The sequence below is a fragment of the Hemibagrus wyckioides genome, linkage group LG17, assembly GCF_019097595.1.
Source record: "Hemibagrus wyckioides isolate EC202008001 linkage group LG17, SWU_Hwy_1.0, whole genome shotgun sequence".
Classification (NCBI taxonomy): Eukaryota; Metazoa; Chordata; class Actinopteri; order Siluriformes; family Bagridae; genus Hemibagrus; species Hemibagrus wyckioides.
Genome location: NC_080726.1, coordinates 20,907,271 through 20,923,150, shown reverse-complemented (window position 1 = coordinate 20,923,150; position 15,880 = coordinate 20,907,271). Strand labels below are relative to the sequence as shown.

The 15,880-nt window shown below is 41.5% G+C and overlaps 1 protein-coding gene across 1 annotated transcript in view; it reads left to right on the top strand.

Moving 5' to 3' along the window:
• Positions 1 to 15,880, top strand: part of grik4 (glutamate receptor, ionotropic, kainate 4) — a 403,962-nt gene that overhangs the window by 366,888 nt on the left and 21,194 nt on the right. The window contains exons 13-14 of the mRNA XM_058414559.1: positions 5,120 to 5,323; positions 9,870 to 9,983. Of these exons, the coding sequence (XP_058270542.1) occupies positions 5,120 to 5,323; positions 9,870 to 9,983 (318 nt within the window). The remainder of the gene's footprint in view (positions 1 to 5,119; positions 5,324 to 9,869; positions 9,984 to 15,880) is intronic.

The following is a 15,880-nucleotide window of genomic DNA, read 5'->3' as shown; positions in this document are numbered from 1 at the left end:
ACCTGAACACCAGAGAGCTGACTGGTTTTAAAGAGTATGATACCAGACAACACTTTAAGTACTTTAAGTGTTGATGTTATTCTCACTGTCCAGCAGGTAGAGACAGGAGACAATGGCTCTGGGGACAAACCAGTGCTTTCTCAGTAACACCTGGACTTGATGCTAGGCAGAAACTTGTCGTACAAACCAACAGAGGACACGTATACCCTTTTTACCAGTTCACTGGCATCCTATTCTGCAGGCAGAATGCATATCGACTTATCAGACTTTTTCAATGAGTGTAAACAAATGAATTTTTACATCGCCGCAAGTCTGATATAAATTGAGTCAGGACTCTGCCAGCTTTCAGCGTGAGATGTTTTTACCTCTGTTGAATAATGTTACACAGAATTTTAGTGGTGGAAGATAACTGGTTCAAATTTTAGATGTTTATGAACAAGCACTTGGGGCGTCTCAGAGACCAGAAAGGGGTTTGATATCAACATTTACTTTGAACTTTTGTCTGAAAAAACGAACCGTTTATGTTTTTTGGAACTCTTCTATAAAATTACTGCCCTCATATTATTAAAGTCTTGAGTATATATTTTCTTATGAGCCGTTATCCCCCACAGTGGAGTGTGACAGGACAAAGAAATTCAATGCTGAACATTGGAACAACAAAAAAGCCTTGCCAGACGATGCAGCATTGCATAGGCTATTGGTCAATGTGCAGTGTACTGTGCTGTGGCTTAACCCGGTATTCCAGCCAGTTGGATTGACAAGTTTGTTAACCTACTCAACTAATACTGGCACAAGGTCATATTAACAAACCTATTAATCTATCTAGCCTCTCAATTAGGCTGACTGTTTGTGAGCTTTGGGGAAATCTGCTTAGCCCATATGGTAAAGGACAAGTTCACACAGAACATCAGTATTATCTGAAATGTAACTAAAATATAGGTTTGAGATCTGCTGAGACATGAAGGCTCATCATACTTGAGCTAGTTAACCCTGGGGGATTGTAAACTCCAGTTAAACAGAATCCTGGGTTATCTTCTTTCATGTTTCAAACTACTCATACTTTGCCCAGGGTTAAGAATCAATCCTGAATATTCATGTGTGACTCTGTCATTTCACACGGTACATTCCTGAACCCTAGGTTAACGTTCTTATTTGCATATTCTTGATGTCAGCGACCACAATTGGATGAATACAGACCTCTTTAAATAACGGTTTGTCTCTGCATCACTGAGAAAAAAGGTCAGCTCTGTCGTTCTGCACCTGAGCAGATATTGTTGTAATCTTTTTTGGCCTTTTTATGTTTGTCACATAGTTAGCCATGCACTCATCGATATCCAGCTTCTGCAAATTTTTCAGCGTGACACATTTACCCCTCGCTACAGCACACGCTTCCTTGACGTTCCTCGATGTGTTTCGTCACCTAATGCTATTGAGTTATTTTTGTTAAATATTGCTACGTCCTGGTTTTCACGCTATATAGAGCACACACACAGTTCAGTTTCTGATCTAAGCGTCTAGTCGTAATGTTCTAACACAGCCTCCTCCCACACTGTACACATTCAGCAATGTGGGGTTAACACAACAAAACTTTATTTTGGGGTTAAAAGATGAGAACCAGGGCTAAGTGCAGTGTGAAAAGCCCTGTGTACTATTATTTCTTGATTCTATATAAAGAAACATACAATTAAGATAAGTAGCTTAATGTCAAGGACCTTGCTCAAGAGTCCATAAGTGACAGACTGGCAGAGACCAGATTTTCCTACGTTAGCTGCCAATTTTTTTTCTATGGCGTTGCTATTTTTCATGGTGAAGAATTAATCTATGGTCTTGAAGTAGATGGAGCAGTGCAAAAGGGAACTGGCCAACACAGTGAGATTTTCTAACCTGTTTTAGTCCAGGAATTTAGATGAATTCTTTACAGCTTTATCTGGATACAGCAAGGGGGCAGTGCTTTTGATAAGTTTGATGCAGACGATCAGTATCTACACTACATTGCCAAAAGTTTTGGGACATTTGCCTTTACATGCGCATGAATGTAATATGGAGTTGTTCCGCCCTTTGCAGCTGTAATAGCTTCAATGCATCTGGCAAGGCTTTCCACAAGGTTTAGGAGTGCGTTTATTTTTGACCATTCCTCTAGAAGTCTCCGCTCTAATTCATCCCAAAGGTGTTCTATCAGGTTGAGGTCAGGACTCTGTGCAGGCCAGTCAAGTTCCTCCACACCAAACTCACTCATCCATGTCTTTATGGACCTTGCTTTGTGCACTGGTGTGCAGTCATGTTGGAACAGGAAGGGGTCATCACCAAACTGTTCCCACAAAGAGCATGAAATTGTCCAAAATGTCTGAAGCATTAAGAGTTCCTTTCACTGGAACTAAGGGGCAGAGCCCAACCCCTGAAAAACAACACCTGAATTCAATGATTTGGAGGGGTGTCCCAAACCTTTTGCCAATATAGTGTATGCTAAAAGAAATCCAGCGCCATCCAGGGGTGTATAAGTACACAGCTGCATATGACATATTATATATAATGAATTTGCAATGAAACATGTTTAATTCCTGTTCTTACTTACGGAGCAGCTTTGATTGAGTTCAATCTCTACATGTTCATTAATACATTAATTAACAAACACCTACTACTGTGTACTTAAGGTGGTCGTTATTCATGCATGAAGACCTGTGCCGTAGTTAAGGTTAGCTATTCATTAGTTCCTGATTAGCACATGCTGTGATTCATCATTAGTTCATATTTTAGTATTAATTCAGGAATTAGTGCAGCATTATTGAAAGGAACTCAAGAACTCTTCCTCCTCTTCCTCATCCTTTTAAGGAACGCACTTCATCAGTGAAATCAGTGTTAAAAACAATGAAGGTATATACTCTGGGGTATGAAACGAGGAGTCCTGGGATAAGTGCAGGAGAGTCTTCATGATTTCAGCATCAGATAACAGGATGCATGGAGATTATACGTGATGATAGATGGCTACATGCGTAATAATCCCTTCAGCATCTGAGGAATAAGCAGATGAGGATGATCTTAAGAGGCCATGGAATGTATATATATATATATATGTATTTTATTTTAAATATTAAAGAAATGCACATTAGTGTACTGTATGTGCATGTGCCTTTAAGAAAGAAGGGAAATTGGCTTCTCTCAGGCCCTTTTTGATAATTGAGGTAATTTTTTTTTTTCTAAAAGGACTGGTAAGAGAGTCTAATGGTTTATTTGACTTATAATATGTACCGATGCTTCAGGCAAAGTTTAAAAAATAAGCCATTGAGGAGCAATTTCGGCACGATCTAATCTCATTTGTCATGACCTGATTACCGTCTCTTCTTTTTTTTCCCCCCTCTCTCAGATTCTGCACAGTGTAGAAGATCCTGAAACGTGTCATATTCTGTAACTCCACTGTTTTTCGTTTGTTTCGCAAGAGAGGCTGAGTTTGTTTTGGGTCTGAAAGGCAATCATGGCAACTGAGCACACATAGCGCGCAAATACATTTTTGTCCTTCGGGCGAGATTAATTGTTTTGTAGCACAGGAGTGTTTGTGGTAAGCCAGTGTTAACTGTAAATACTGCTCTCTCTCCAAGCCTGTGTACTTTCTTAATAGCTCTGAGAAGTGTTATAGCGCTGTAGAGATGGCTCGCCCGAGACATCTTTGCTGAAAACAGCGTGTTTGAGGCAGTACGTATCGTTCATGGCTTTGTGATACAGTAGAAGAGACAGAAAGTAACCCAGTGAATAGATACCAGCTCTCTCAGAGCGTCCAGAAGAGAATAAGAAGAATAAGAGGTTCTTCAGAGCCAACCGAACACTCCATACGGATTTCCCCATGTACGTTCATTCAACGCTGTCCTTTCCTCTTCTTTTATTTTTCCTTCTTCTGCATCCAACCAGGCAATTCCATCACGCTGCGTTTGTAGGAAATTAATTTCGTCTGTTTGTTTTGCAAATCAGCCCCTCTGAGGATTTTTTTTTAGCTTTATTTCCTGAAGGTTGCTTTATTATGCTTCTACCAACGAAGAGGGTTAATGTGCAGTCAGCCCACGAAACACTGCTCTTTAATAAGCCTGGTTTAGGGCATCCAGTCCAGCCGGCACACTCGAGCGCTCATAGCAGGCTGGGAGTGATGAAAATTTGCATTTATATTGTGCCTTGCACGTGGCACACTGGAATCGCAGTAGGAGGGTCAGCGCAGTGCCAAAAGGTAACATGCGTCCCTGATTTAATGAGCTGATGAACAGAATGGAAAGATTTGCATTAATTGTGTTACTTTGCCTCTGAGCTACATGTTGCGCAGCCAGGTTCGTGTTGCACATAACGGTTTGTTATAACCTAATGACTGCGTGAGATCTCAGCTACGTTTGAGATGCAGAAGAGCTGCTTTTGGTAGTCGTCGGTTACAGGAGGTTTATTAAATCTACAGTAAGCAGCGGCTTATCCGACGGGGTTTGAGCTGGAGAGCAAATCAACAGCAGCATCAAACCTGCAGCAGCAGTCCGACAGCCGTAAGAAGGTTACTATGGCAATGAGCAGGCTGAACATGCCTTCTTGGCATTTTAAATTGGCCCTCAGTGCTACCCAAGTGCACAGGCCTGGGCTTAACATTGCAAATGAAAAACTCTTTACAGTCTGCCGTGAGTGCCAGATTCTACTTCAATATCTCATGCACACCTTCTGTCTTCTTCTTTTCCCATTATTATTATTATTATTATTATTATTATTATTATTATTATTATTATTATTATTGAAAGAGCATCCTAGCTAAAACAAGTCTTTTTTTCAAAAGCTTTTACATGGCTGGCTTCACTCCGCAAAGCCTGTTTATCCCCAATGTGACAGTGTTCAGAGACTGATGTAGAGTTCCCTGTAAGTGATTTTAACCGCCCTCGCATATAAAAAAAAAACTCCCCTCCAAAAGGAACGTGTAATAAAGAGCACAGATGACAAGATGAAATATCGGCAGTTCCTCTCTTGTGATTCTGGGCCGATGAATAAATCTCGGCTTACGTCAAACGCTCTCTCTCAGCTGTGTAAGAAAGCAAATCTTAAATTTGTGGGGTTTTTTTTTTTTTTTCGAGGCACTCAGAAATCTCCTACACCGTGTCTTTTATAGGAAAATCCGTACGTGATGCTGAGAGCCAACTACCAGGAGCTGGAGGGGAACGAGCGCTACGAGGGCTTTTGTGTGGATATGCTGAAGGAGCTGGCCGACATCCTGAAGTTCAACTACCGCATTAAGCTGGTGAGCGACGGCGTGTACGGTGTCCCGGGTGCCAACGGAACCTGGACGGGAATGGTGGGAGAGCTCATCGCCAGGGTGAGTTCCAGTGGAACGGAAAGACACGTGTCGTTAAAATCCTGGGTTTAACTGTTAATAGCGATGTTTAACAACACTCAACTTCCTAGAATGAACAGATCATACAGACGCAAATAGGAAGCAGGAAACAGGGTTTGCGTTTGGGGTTTTGTTTTGATTTGTTTTCCAGAAAGCTTGCCAGAAATGGCCTTAGATCATGGACATTAACGGGTATGATGCATTTACAGCATTCATTTATTCATTCATTCATTCATTTATTCATTCATCCTTCATCTTGGTCAAAGTTGCAGGGCTTTAAATTAGTCTATTATAGTTTGTATCCTCTTTATATATTTTGGGAGAAGAAAAGTCAAATTTGCCAGAAAATATCTGGGGTTTTTACAATCAGAAATATAACACAAATCTGGATTAAAAGAAACAACCCCAGTGTAGAACCCTGGTGTGTGAGGGTGTGGAGGGAGACTCAGGAGGCAGGTGGGATTTTAAGTGAGCTCCAGGCTCACGTTTATTCAGTTCACGTTTTTCAGCGCAAAAACTCAACAAAACAACATGAGATAGTGATCCCTGCTCTTCAAGTTCATGCTCCTTGGTGTGTGTATGTGTTGTAGGTGTGTGTCTAGCAAGCTCTGTCAAGTTCTAGCTCTTTCTCTCTCTTTCTCTCCCTCTCTCTCTCTCTCTCTCAAATGTTTATAGTGAGATAAAAGAAACACAAAGACTATACACCATGAAGAATAGGCTAGAAAACAACAGAAACCTGAATAAAGGTGATAATAACTAGGAGTATGACATGCACTGAGTGGCATGAGCGACATGCAATGGCTTGTAGATCAGCATCACAGACACACACACACTCACACACACACACTCACACACACACAGATTCAGAAACGAGTGGCTTCCCCTTACTTCAGGCAGTTTTCTAAAACGTCTTAAATTCAGGTAGCTTCATCAGATCCAGTTCCGTGTAAAATGTTCCCGGCGAACCTTTTCCTTCCCGCGTGTCCCATTCTTTGTGACATCTTGCCAAATCAAACAGGGTTACCGTAATTAAAAGCTGCTAAACTCGCCCGAATCAGGCGCTGATAAAGCAAGCGATAACCGTGTTTACTCTTTCCTCTCAGGCACAGGTTGCTCGTCCTAATGAATTTCAATTAGCCCTCCCAGTCCTTAACAGACACCCACACAGACGTGTTTAAAGAGGCTCAGTTGAGCATGAAGGCTATTAATCCTGTTCCGACACCCACTAACCCACACTTGATAGAAATTTCATATGCTGTAAATTCCGTTCAAAGCCGTTGACCTTTTCAGCATTGATGTAATTCATTTAAAAACAGTCACATCGGGCTTGATTTATGCAAGTGGCATTTTTTTTGTTTCGTTCTGGTTTGTTTTGTTTTTTTTTGTCAGGTCTGCTCTGCAGGGTATCGGAGATTATTAAGAAGAGTTAAAAGCGTAGAGGTGATCCCGGTCCGTTTGGAGAACTGAGTTGTACAGTAAAAGTTTTGGGGCAGGTCTTGCTTTTAATATGAAGAGGCGGAATAGGCTTTTGTGAAGTTATCTGTCTTAATTCTGCAGGCTAATGGAGGGCAAAGCCATTAGCAAAATAAAGGAAAGTGTGCCGCCTCTTATTATTGTCCCAGTTCATTTTGTTGATATATTCTCTGTACAACTGACCTTCAGGATTCCTCACTAAATTTAACTGTATCACACAGAAACAATGGAGGCCAAGGAGGGGAGCAAAGAAAAAAGAAAAAAAGTGAAAAGGTGCCTTGTGTGATACTTTATTCGACTTGTGGCTCATTTCTGTCACATGGATTAGTTGCTGTGAACTTCTGAACTGGCATGTGCTTTTGTCTCGATGCCAAACACTCTAGGATGAAAGACAGCAGTATCACACATTATAATAAATGTTGGGATGAGCCTTTTGTCCCAATAATTACACAATCGGCTTCTTTGTCTAGCCCCCGAGCTTAGCCTGACTCTGTCTGCGTGTTCAGGGATTTTTGGAACAGCCTCCGAAAGAGCGTGGCTCTGAAGGAATCGGAAATGCCACGTCGGGAATCTAAGCAAATGCATTATTCAACACAGATAGCAGGCCACGAAAGAGGAGGGGAAAATCAATCAATCCCAGCTCGACTTAAAGTCGTAAAAGTGTGGCGGAGAGTGAAGAAAGAGTGTCGCCGCCGAATTGTTTAACCGTATAATCAGTCATGTAATTCTCTGCGCTTTGAAAAGTGCTATATTGCACTAATCGATATTAATGTCCGAGAGAAAGACGGATATTTCAACTGCTTTTATCGATTAATTTTTTCTTTTACTCTTTTACTTCTCGCCCGTTTTCCTTTATTTCAGTCGAGCCTGTTAAACTAGTGATCAACTGGAACTATTATTTTTATTTTTATTTATTTATTTTTTTATTATTATTAGAAAACGCTTAGAATGTTTCTGTCTTGTAATAAAAATAGAAATAAAATATTTTTTTTTATTTGATTTGTTCATTATAACCAAAGAGTTTCTGATCCAAGATTTTCTACATACTATACCTCACTCAGTTCTGAATTTGTAAATATCATATAAAATGTCAAACTAAGTACTGTAGTTCATATTGGTTTAGTCTGAATGTTATATCACGCAGTTCACATTTCACAATAATCTATTAATATGTCTACTGAAAGTCTGTTTATTTCAGAAAAGTCCAGATTGCTTGATACTGGTTAGTGAGGCGTTAACCAGGAAAACATTACAGTCATGTGGTTTAACCACATAAAGGTTTTTTTTTTGTCAATAATATAATAAACTAGGGTTAAATGCTTTTCATATTTGTTTTCTATAGACATCACACACCTAAAATGCTGCAGTTGATGAATCGTTTACTCTTACAGAAAATGAAACCCAGGGACGAATTTAAAATCAGAGCCACCGCTGGACCTCTGGTTCTGCAGGGAGGCGTGGTTATCACTGACACTATTATGACCAAAATGTCAACAACTCCCAACTCAAACACCAACTTAATGTATATTTGTGGACACCTGACCATCACACCCATATGTGTTTTTTTCTGTTGAACATTCCATTCCAGATTTCAGCTGTCCTAATCACCTCCACTCTTCTGGGAAGGCTTTCTACAAGATGTTGGAGTGTGACTGTGGGGATTAGTGATCAAGAGCTTTAGTGATGTTAGGTGAGGAGGTCTGGAGGGAAGTCAGTGTTCCAGCTCATCTTAAAGGTGTTCAGTGGGGGTTGAGTCAGAGTCAGGGGATCTGTGCAGGACACTCCAGTTCTTCAGTCTGGATAAACCATGTCTTCATGGAGCTTTGGGCTGTGTGTACAGGGGCAGAGTCAGGCTGGAACAGGTTTGTTTCAGTGAAGGGAAATTGTATTACACTTGATATTATATATTATATCAAATATATGCTTCCAACTTTCCAAAAACTGTTGGCTATAACATCTATCAATTCTATCTATCTATCTATCTATCTATCTATCTATCTATCTATCTATCTATCTATCTATCTATCTATCTATCTATCTATCTATCTATCTATCTATCTATCTATCTATCTATCTATCTCCATCCTCCTCCACTCCCTTTCTTACCAGCCAATGCTTTCTTACTATGACAATCATTCTCTCTCTCTCTCTCTCTCTCTCTCTCTCCTCCTACTCCTCTTCCAGCCAATGCTATCTTACTATGACAATCATTCTCTCTCTCTCTCTCTCTCTCTCTCTCTCTCTCTCTCTCTCTCTCTCTCTCTCCTGTGTACATAATTCGATAACATTAGAATTTACATTTTAAAAGACATCTAAGACCTCCTAAACAAGTGGCCTATACATCACTATAATAACAAAAACAGGCTACATGATATGAGTGATTGAAGAGCAGAATCCCGGGCCATCTTCCATCTTCCATAAGCCAGATTTCTGCTCTGTGTTCTTCTGTCTGTGCCTCGACTGTACATTGAGCCCAATTCTAATAAATCTTGCAGGGTTTTCTCTGCAGCCAAATTGCAGTCTGGTTTTCTATACACAAGAAACTCTCAAAGTCAACAAGGCCTTTCTTCACCCTTGTGTAAACCCCAGCCACAACCGGCTGAAACAACGAGCGTTAGCAAACTGCAGTCCGGATCGCGCTTTTTCAATATGTGAGCTCCAACAATCCGCTTATCCCTGCAGTGGAGGGCAGAGGAAGAGCAGCGGAGGCTTGTAGGCTCGCCTCTGGGAGCGGAAAATCCCACACAGATGTACTTTTCAGTTTGGTTTTATTAGTTGGGCTAAGCTTCCACACTATGCCCAACAGCCCTAGATACTGTGTCAAGTAATTTATCATGACAGCCTGCCCTTCACTAAAAAAAACACTGCTGGTGCTCTCCTACTGTGCATGAGTCACGTAATACAGGAATACAGGTTACTGTAGCATGTTTATTTAAGCAGACACACCTATTTAGACTTTATGTCATTTTTGTCATACGCATCATATTTACGCCTAAGACTTGTCGTGAGGGTGTAACTGTTTCTGCATGTGTGTGTTTTGGGTTTTTTTTTGCAGAAAGCTGATCTCGCCGTGGCCGGCCTGACCATCACAGCTGAAAGAGAGAAGGTCATTGATTTCTCCAAGCCCTTCATGACACTGGGGATTAGTATCATGTACCGAGTGCACTTGGTAAGGATACTGTGGTGACTCCGCCTACACCACCTCACTTCCCACACCACATTAGTCAGGGTGCTGCAAAGGACAGAAGCACTTTTGGCTTGTCTAGCTGATGAAAGATTTCACCCGGTAATGCCCTGCGTATGGCTAGATTCGGTAATAAATGTAAAGTTCAGACTACAGTACACGTTTCTTGATCATCAGGACGTCCTGCATACTAATGTACCACAGTACCGCAGTGCAGGATACACACACACACACACACAGCATCAGGCTGTTTCCTAAAGAGAAGGAGGTAAAGGGGAAAAAGACAAGGATGATTCAGAGAGACAGGCGGTGTGTATAAGAGAGAAGGAGTGATTGAGGACAACTGGAAAAGACAGTGATAGAGCAAGCGAGTCGAGCAAAGAGAAGCAAACAGCGGGGGTGAAAGATGCACGGCGATGACAGACGTTACATGTCATGTGGCTCAAACACAAATAAATAAGCGGGAGATGAAGAGATTAAAGTCTCTCACACACTTTAGAGTGATTTGGTGACTCAGTCTCTCTTCAGCATCTTCTTCTTCACTTTGGCCTTTAGAAAATCTCTCTGGCATTCCTGACTCTGGAGCTCCGTTGCGATACGTGAACGTCATATGCTGCTTGTGCCCTTATTTAGATCTAATCCAATCGCTATTGATCTCGTGTCCCACGATTCCTACACAGAACCATTTTTTCCCCTATTCTGAGCTTCTAATGAAATTCTGCAGGTGATCAATGAGGCTGCGAAATGGAATCAAATGCGGCCGAGGAAGGCCGCTTCGTCACCCCCAGTGTGCAGTGTGCCGTGTTATAGTGCAGAATTGAGTGTGTTGAATGAGCTGTATGTAGGAGTCACTGCTCTGAAGCTGCATGTAGATAATAAGCATTTTGCACAAGGCTGCGTGCGCAGTATAAATGATTAGCGTGTGCCGCTTTGCTAACCACAAGCGCAGAGCACCACCACTGGAAATGTATATTAACGGCTGGTTTTTAAATCCCACACCATAATGTATCTCATTTACGTGCAATAAGGTCTCAGATTGCGCCTCAGATTAATTAAAAAGTAAGGACAGCCTCGTCAGTGTAGCCTGTAATTGCTATTTAGTACAGACCTGGTGGTAGCAGAATACTTTTTTTTTTATTTAGCGTGTTTAGGAGACGCTTAGAGATGACGGAAATTGTTTGTAATTTGTCAGAGGACAAAAACCAAGCGAGCCATTTAACAGGATTGTGTTCTCAGAACATGCTGGAATTGAATTGCTCTTAAACAGCAGCTCTGACTGTCTCACCAGCTGTTTCTATCCGCTTCATTTCAAGTTCATTCACAGGGACTTGTCCTAATGACTGACCGGCGTAATCAAAGCTTTTTGCCAAGTTTTTTTCCATGGCAGAATCTTCACTGAAAAACGGTCACCTGAATATCGTCAGGTCAACACCATCCGTATAGTCAGTTTCCCAGAAGGCACCACAGCATACAAACATGGCTGCCCTAGACTACACTTCCCAAAACACACAAACACTGTTTCGCTCACAGTCAAACCAGACTTCTGATTTCACTCACCTGTTACCTACCTCACACACACACACACACACACACACAAAGGACACATTACAAACTAAGACACTCAGTTTGCATCTGGAATATTTTGCATCTGAATATTTTGATTATTCTTTTGTTGTTTGTTTGTTTATTTGTTTTAGACTTTCCTATACAGTATTTCCTGTAATCCTGGGTGTAGAGTGTGGAGTTTGCATGTTCTTCCTGGTTTACTCTGGTTTCCTCCCACGGTCCAAAAACACGTACATTAGGTTGATTGGTAATTCTAAATTGCCCATGTGAGTGTGTGTGGTTGTCTGTCTATATGTGCAGCCCTGTGATGGACTGGTGACCTGTCCAGGGTGTACCCATGTCTTTCGCCCAATGTTTGCTGGGATAGGCTCCAGCAGATCCCTGTGACCCTAATTAGGAATCAAGTGGGTATAGACAATGGATGTATGCAGAAGGAGGTGGACAGTGCTTTCCTCTTACCTGTGAGCAGGAGTTTGGCTAAATAGCAGGATTCATGTGTCTGAAACTGATGTAGAATAATAAAGGCGTCAAAATATGAACCTGTGCTATAAACTCCGGTGACGAGCCAAACTGACCTTCTGACCAATCAGAACTGTGAATCTAACAGCGCTGTGATATAACACTAATAACCTTCTCTCTGAGCTATAGTAGCACAAAAAACTCTACAGGGCCTGAACAAACTGGCATTACCAGAGCAATCTGTAGGCATCTTTAATCCTTGCGATCTGTCCACGGATTAGCATCCGAATATCCCGCACTGATCCCGCGGATTATACACATTACTTTTACAGCAGCTGCTACACATGTTTTAGTCATTACACAATATATCTCGTCTGTATCTGTGTGTATGAAATATTTGGTTCCTTCTATACAATAAACACAATTTAGCCTTTGAGTTGAGACTGTAGTCAACATGACCTGAACTTTATGCTTCCAGGAATCTGATTATCCCTGATTATGTAGAATAATTGTTCAGTAAAAATCAAAAAACGTGACCCGAGTAGCGCTTTCCCTATGTTCCTGTCACCGCTTGTGTGGAGAACCGTGAAGCCTCTCAGGAGTAAGGCTGTAGGAAGGTGAAGAAGTAGAGGGTGTGGGTGAACAAACAAATGATTAATTAGCACAATGTGTTAATTACAGACCTTGCACAGGGAGCCGCGATAGAATCAGGAAGTGTTCCTGAAGGAGGTAAAAGCAGCTCTCCTGATGGAGTGTGTCTGTGTGTGTGTGTGTGTGTGTGTCCTAACTCCTACTGCACAGACAGTAGGTGAAGATTTGTTCTTGGGAGCTGCAGCAGTGTTTCACAGCTATTCCTGTCTGTTCTTGTTTGCTTTACCACATAAGAAACAAGATCTAGGCTTTGACCTTTTTGTCATTTAATAAAACAGTGTTGGTGATATATATTATCTCCTAAGCCACCTACAATATCTGGAGCGTCAGAGCCCTGGATGAGATTGTGATAGAAGTCTGGCTGATGTTAACCACACATTCCTTCATCACCCTCACACAGACACACAGCTGACACCGGCGCAGGAGTTTATTTTGACACACGACGGCAGCACTTATCCCAGAGAAAAGATTTTCTGGCATGTGACAGGAGAGAGACTCAGGTTTGCGCCTCAGGCACGTGCAGAGGGAGAAATACATGCTGGTGTGCTTACTGTGACGAGAGAGAGGGTGTGAATTAGCTTATTTTTTGCCAGAATTTGCCTAAAATTCTGCCACTATCATTGTCAGATACAGTGCACGGTGTTGGAGCGCCGTCGAGAGCCGAACACTCGTCACCCACAAACACGAGGATCACAGCACATGTTCTTCTTTTATTCTTCCTTTCCTCCTTTTCACCACCCGTTCCAGCTGGCTCCTGTGGCCGCGCTGCCGCTGCGCAGTGTTGATTGTGCCTTTGTGTAAACTAAAACCCGAGTTTAACGCAAAGGGCTGTAAACAAAGCGGTTTCTTTTTCCCGCCCGTAGCAGATTGCTGCTCGTAGCAGATTGTCGCTCGCTGTACTGAACTTCAGTCAACAGACATATGCAAGATCCCTCGGCGCTGCGCAACAATACAATTATTGTGCCAGCAGAAAAGTGCGCGCTGGCACGATACACCGCCTTCAGTTCATTTCTCTGTGCTTTAACCTAGCTGTTTACTAGCCGAGAGTGATCGCTGACAGCTATGACGGCGCTCGAGGATGCATACACGAAAGTAGGCATAATTACCGCTCAAGCTATCTCCAGCTCGACACTTGTATCACTCAATTATACAAATATGAGAAGCGTTTAATTATTCCACCCCGTATCCCTGCTCCTTACACAGATATATATCGTTTTTATGCTCGAGGCTCTGGAACTTTTTCCAAACGGCTGCTAATTACATCGCGGGTTGTTTCATGTTTACGCTTTGTGTGCTATTTCCGTCGCCAAGGTATCTATATAAATTAGACCGGTTTCCTAGACAGTAGCTGCCCCGCTGATGAGACACCGTGAAGTCATTGTCGCCTCTGATTGTATGTTCACCTGAAGGACAATACAACTAATTGGTTCTGACTATAGTGCAGAAACTCTTCCTTTTCTGTTTTAAATCATTTAATTGGCCTTCACACAAAATGAGGGTTTTTTTAAGCCAAGGAAGAGAAAATAATAATAGTAATAACAGCTTCGTAGTTTGCTTGGTAACACTTCCTGAAGCTTGGTGTCTTAGGTCCATGTCCTAAAAGGATAATAGATGAAGGAGATGAAGTTAATTTGCATTTAATGTGAAAAAGAAGCGACTAAACTGTGGTACATACATAAATAAATAAATAAATAAATAAATAAATAAATAAATAAATAAATAAATAAATAAATAAACAGCCAAACACACACTAGAATCAAGAATACACAAACATTAGAAGAAGGCACTGGAACAGTAAACATGTTAACAAACGCTAGACAAAGATAGAGTGAAATTACAGGAGTTTAAATATGGTGACTAAGTAGCAAACAGCACAATGAACAGGGGAAATGGGAGTTCAAAACACATGCTCAGGGTCGCCGTCTAGTGGTCTGCTGGGGAAATGTCCAAAGTAGCTGTGACGGGAACACATGCTGTCACAATAATCAGTCCTTCCAGGATTCTGTCGTTTTTCCGTTCACAATTTTCAACAATTTCTTTCAAAATTACCGAAATCGCAGATTTGAGCTGTATTACGTCATCACAGGAATTCACATGTTTCGAACATGAGTATAGCTATCGTAATAAATAATTACGTTCACCCTCATGTGCTTCGGCCTGGGGATGTGGGTCCTGTGGTACGCGGGGAACCTCGGCGGGGACCTCGACGGGGATCTTCGTGTCCACCGCGGACAGTTCCTTCCAGCCAACCAGAGGGCACTCATATTCAGTGTTTTAAACTACTTCTTCTGTTATCTGCTCCATGTCCTTTCTTGACTGTGCGTTCACCTTTTTTTGTATTTTCTGATTAGTCACACAATTAAACTTTCATGTTATGTTTCGTTCCTTTTTAGTTATTGGAGCATTCAACATAGTGTGCTTGTGTTAGTTGTGAATACAGTGTGTGCTGTGAAGAGCTTTCCTTGTCTAGCGTAGCCTAGCCCTTGTCTTCTAATTACTGTGCTCTTTTTTTTTTTGTTATTTCATAAAATCTTCTTCACTTGCTTCTACCTTCACCTCCATTTTGTGAAGAAGAAGAATCCTCTGCTTTTTCAGGCTGCACCAATCAGATAAAATCCTCAGAAATCAGAGGAACTGAATAACAGAAAAATGCCATTTTACTTTTAATGCTTGATATATGATGGCTGCCGTAACATTTCACACGATGCCAGCTTATGTCTCTTTTTTTTTTTTTTTTTCTCTCTGTGTATCTGTACCTTTAAATCTGCCCTGTGGGGAGACTTCCTGTTTCCAGCCTTGTTAAAGTGCAGTCCTTGATGATGTGTGTCCTTGACTCATTTTTTTTCATGTACTCTACTTAGCATATGTATATAATTTGGTTATACTAGGTGTAATACCTCGTTTTGGTGTCCTGCCCAGATGCACAACTTTAATGGGAGCCAAAAAAAGAGAGAAAAGACGTTTCTTGGACAGCGCACAGACAGACGGCTGCTTCATATGATGATATGGAGAATCCCAAAGGGCCTGAATCTCCAAACCAACTGCCAATCACTGAAACTCTAATGAACATGACTGACACCTCAAACTTAAACACATCAGCAGCAGTCAGACTCAGTCAAGCGCTCAGAGCTTCTGCACCACAATCCAACAGTTTTATAGCTTGCTGTTTAATCTTTGTAAATGTTTTCTAAGTGTTTGAGTATAAA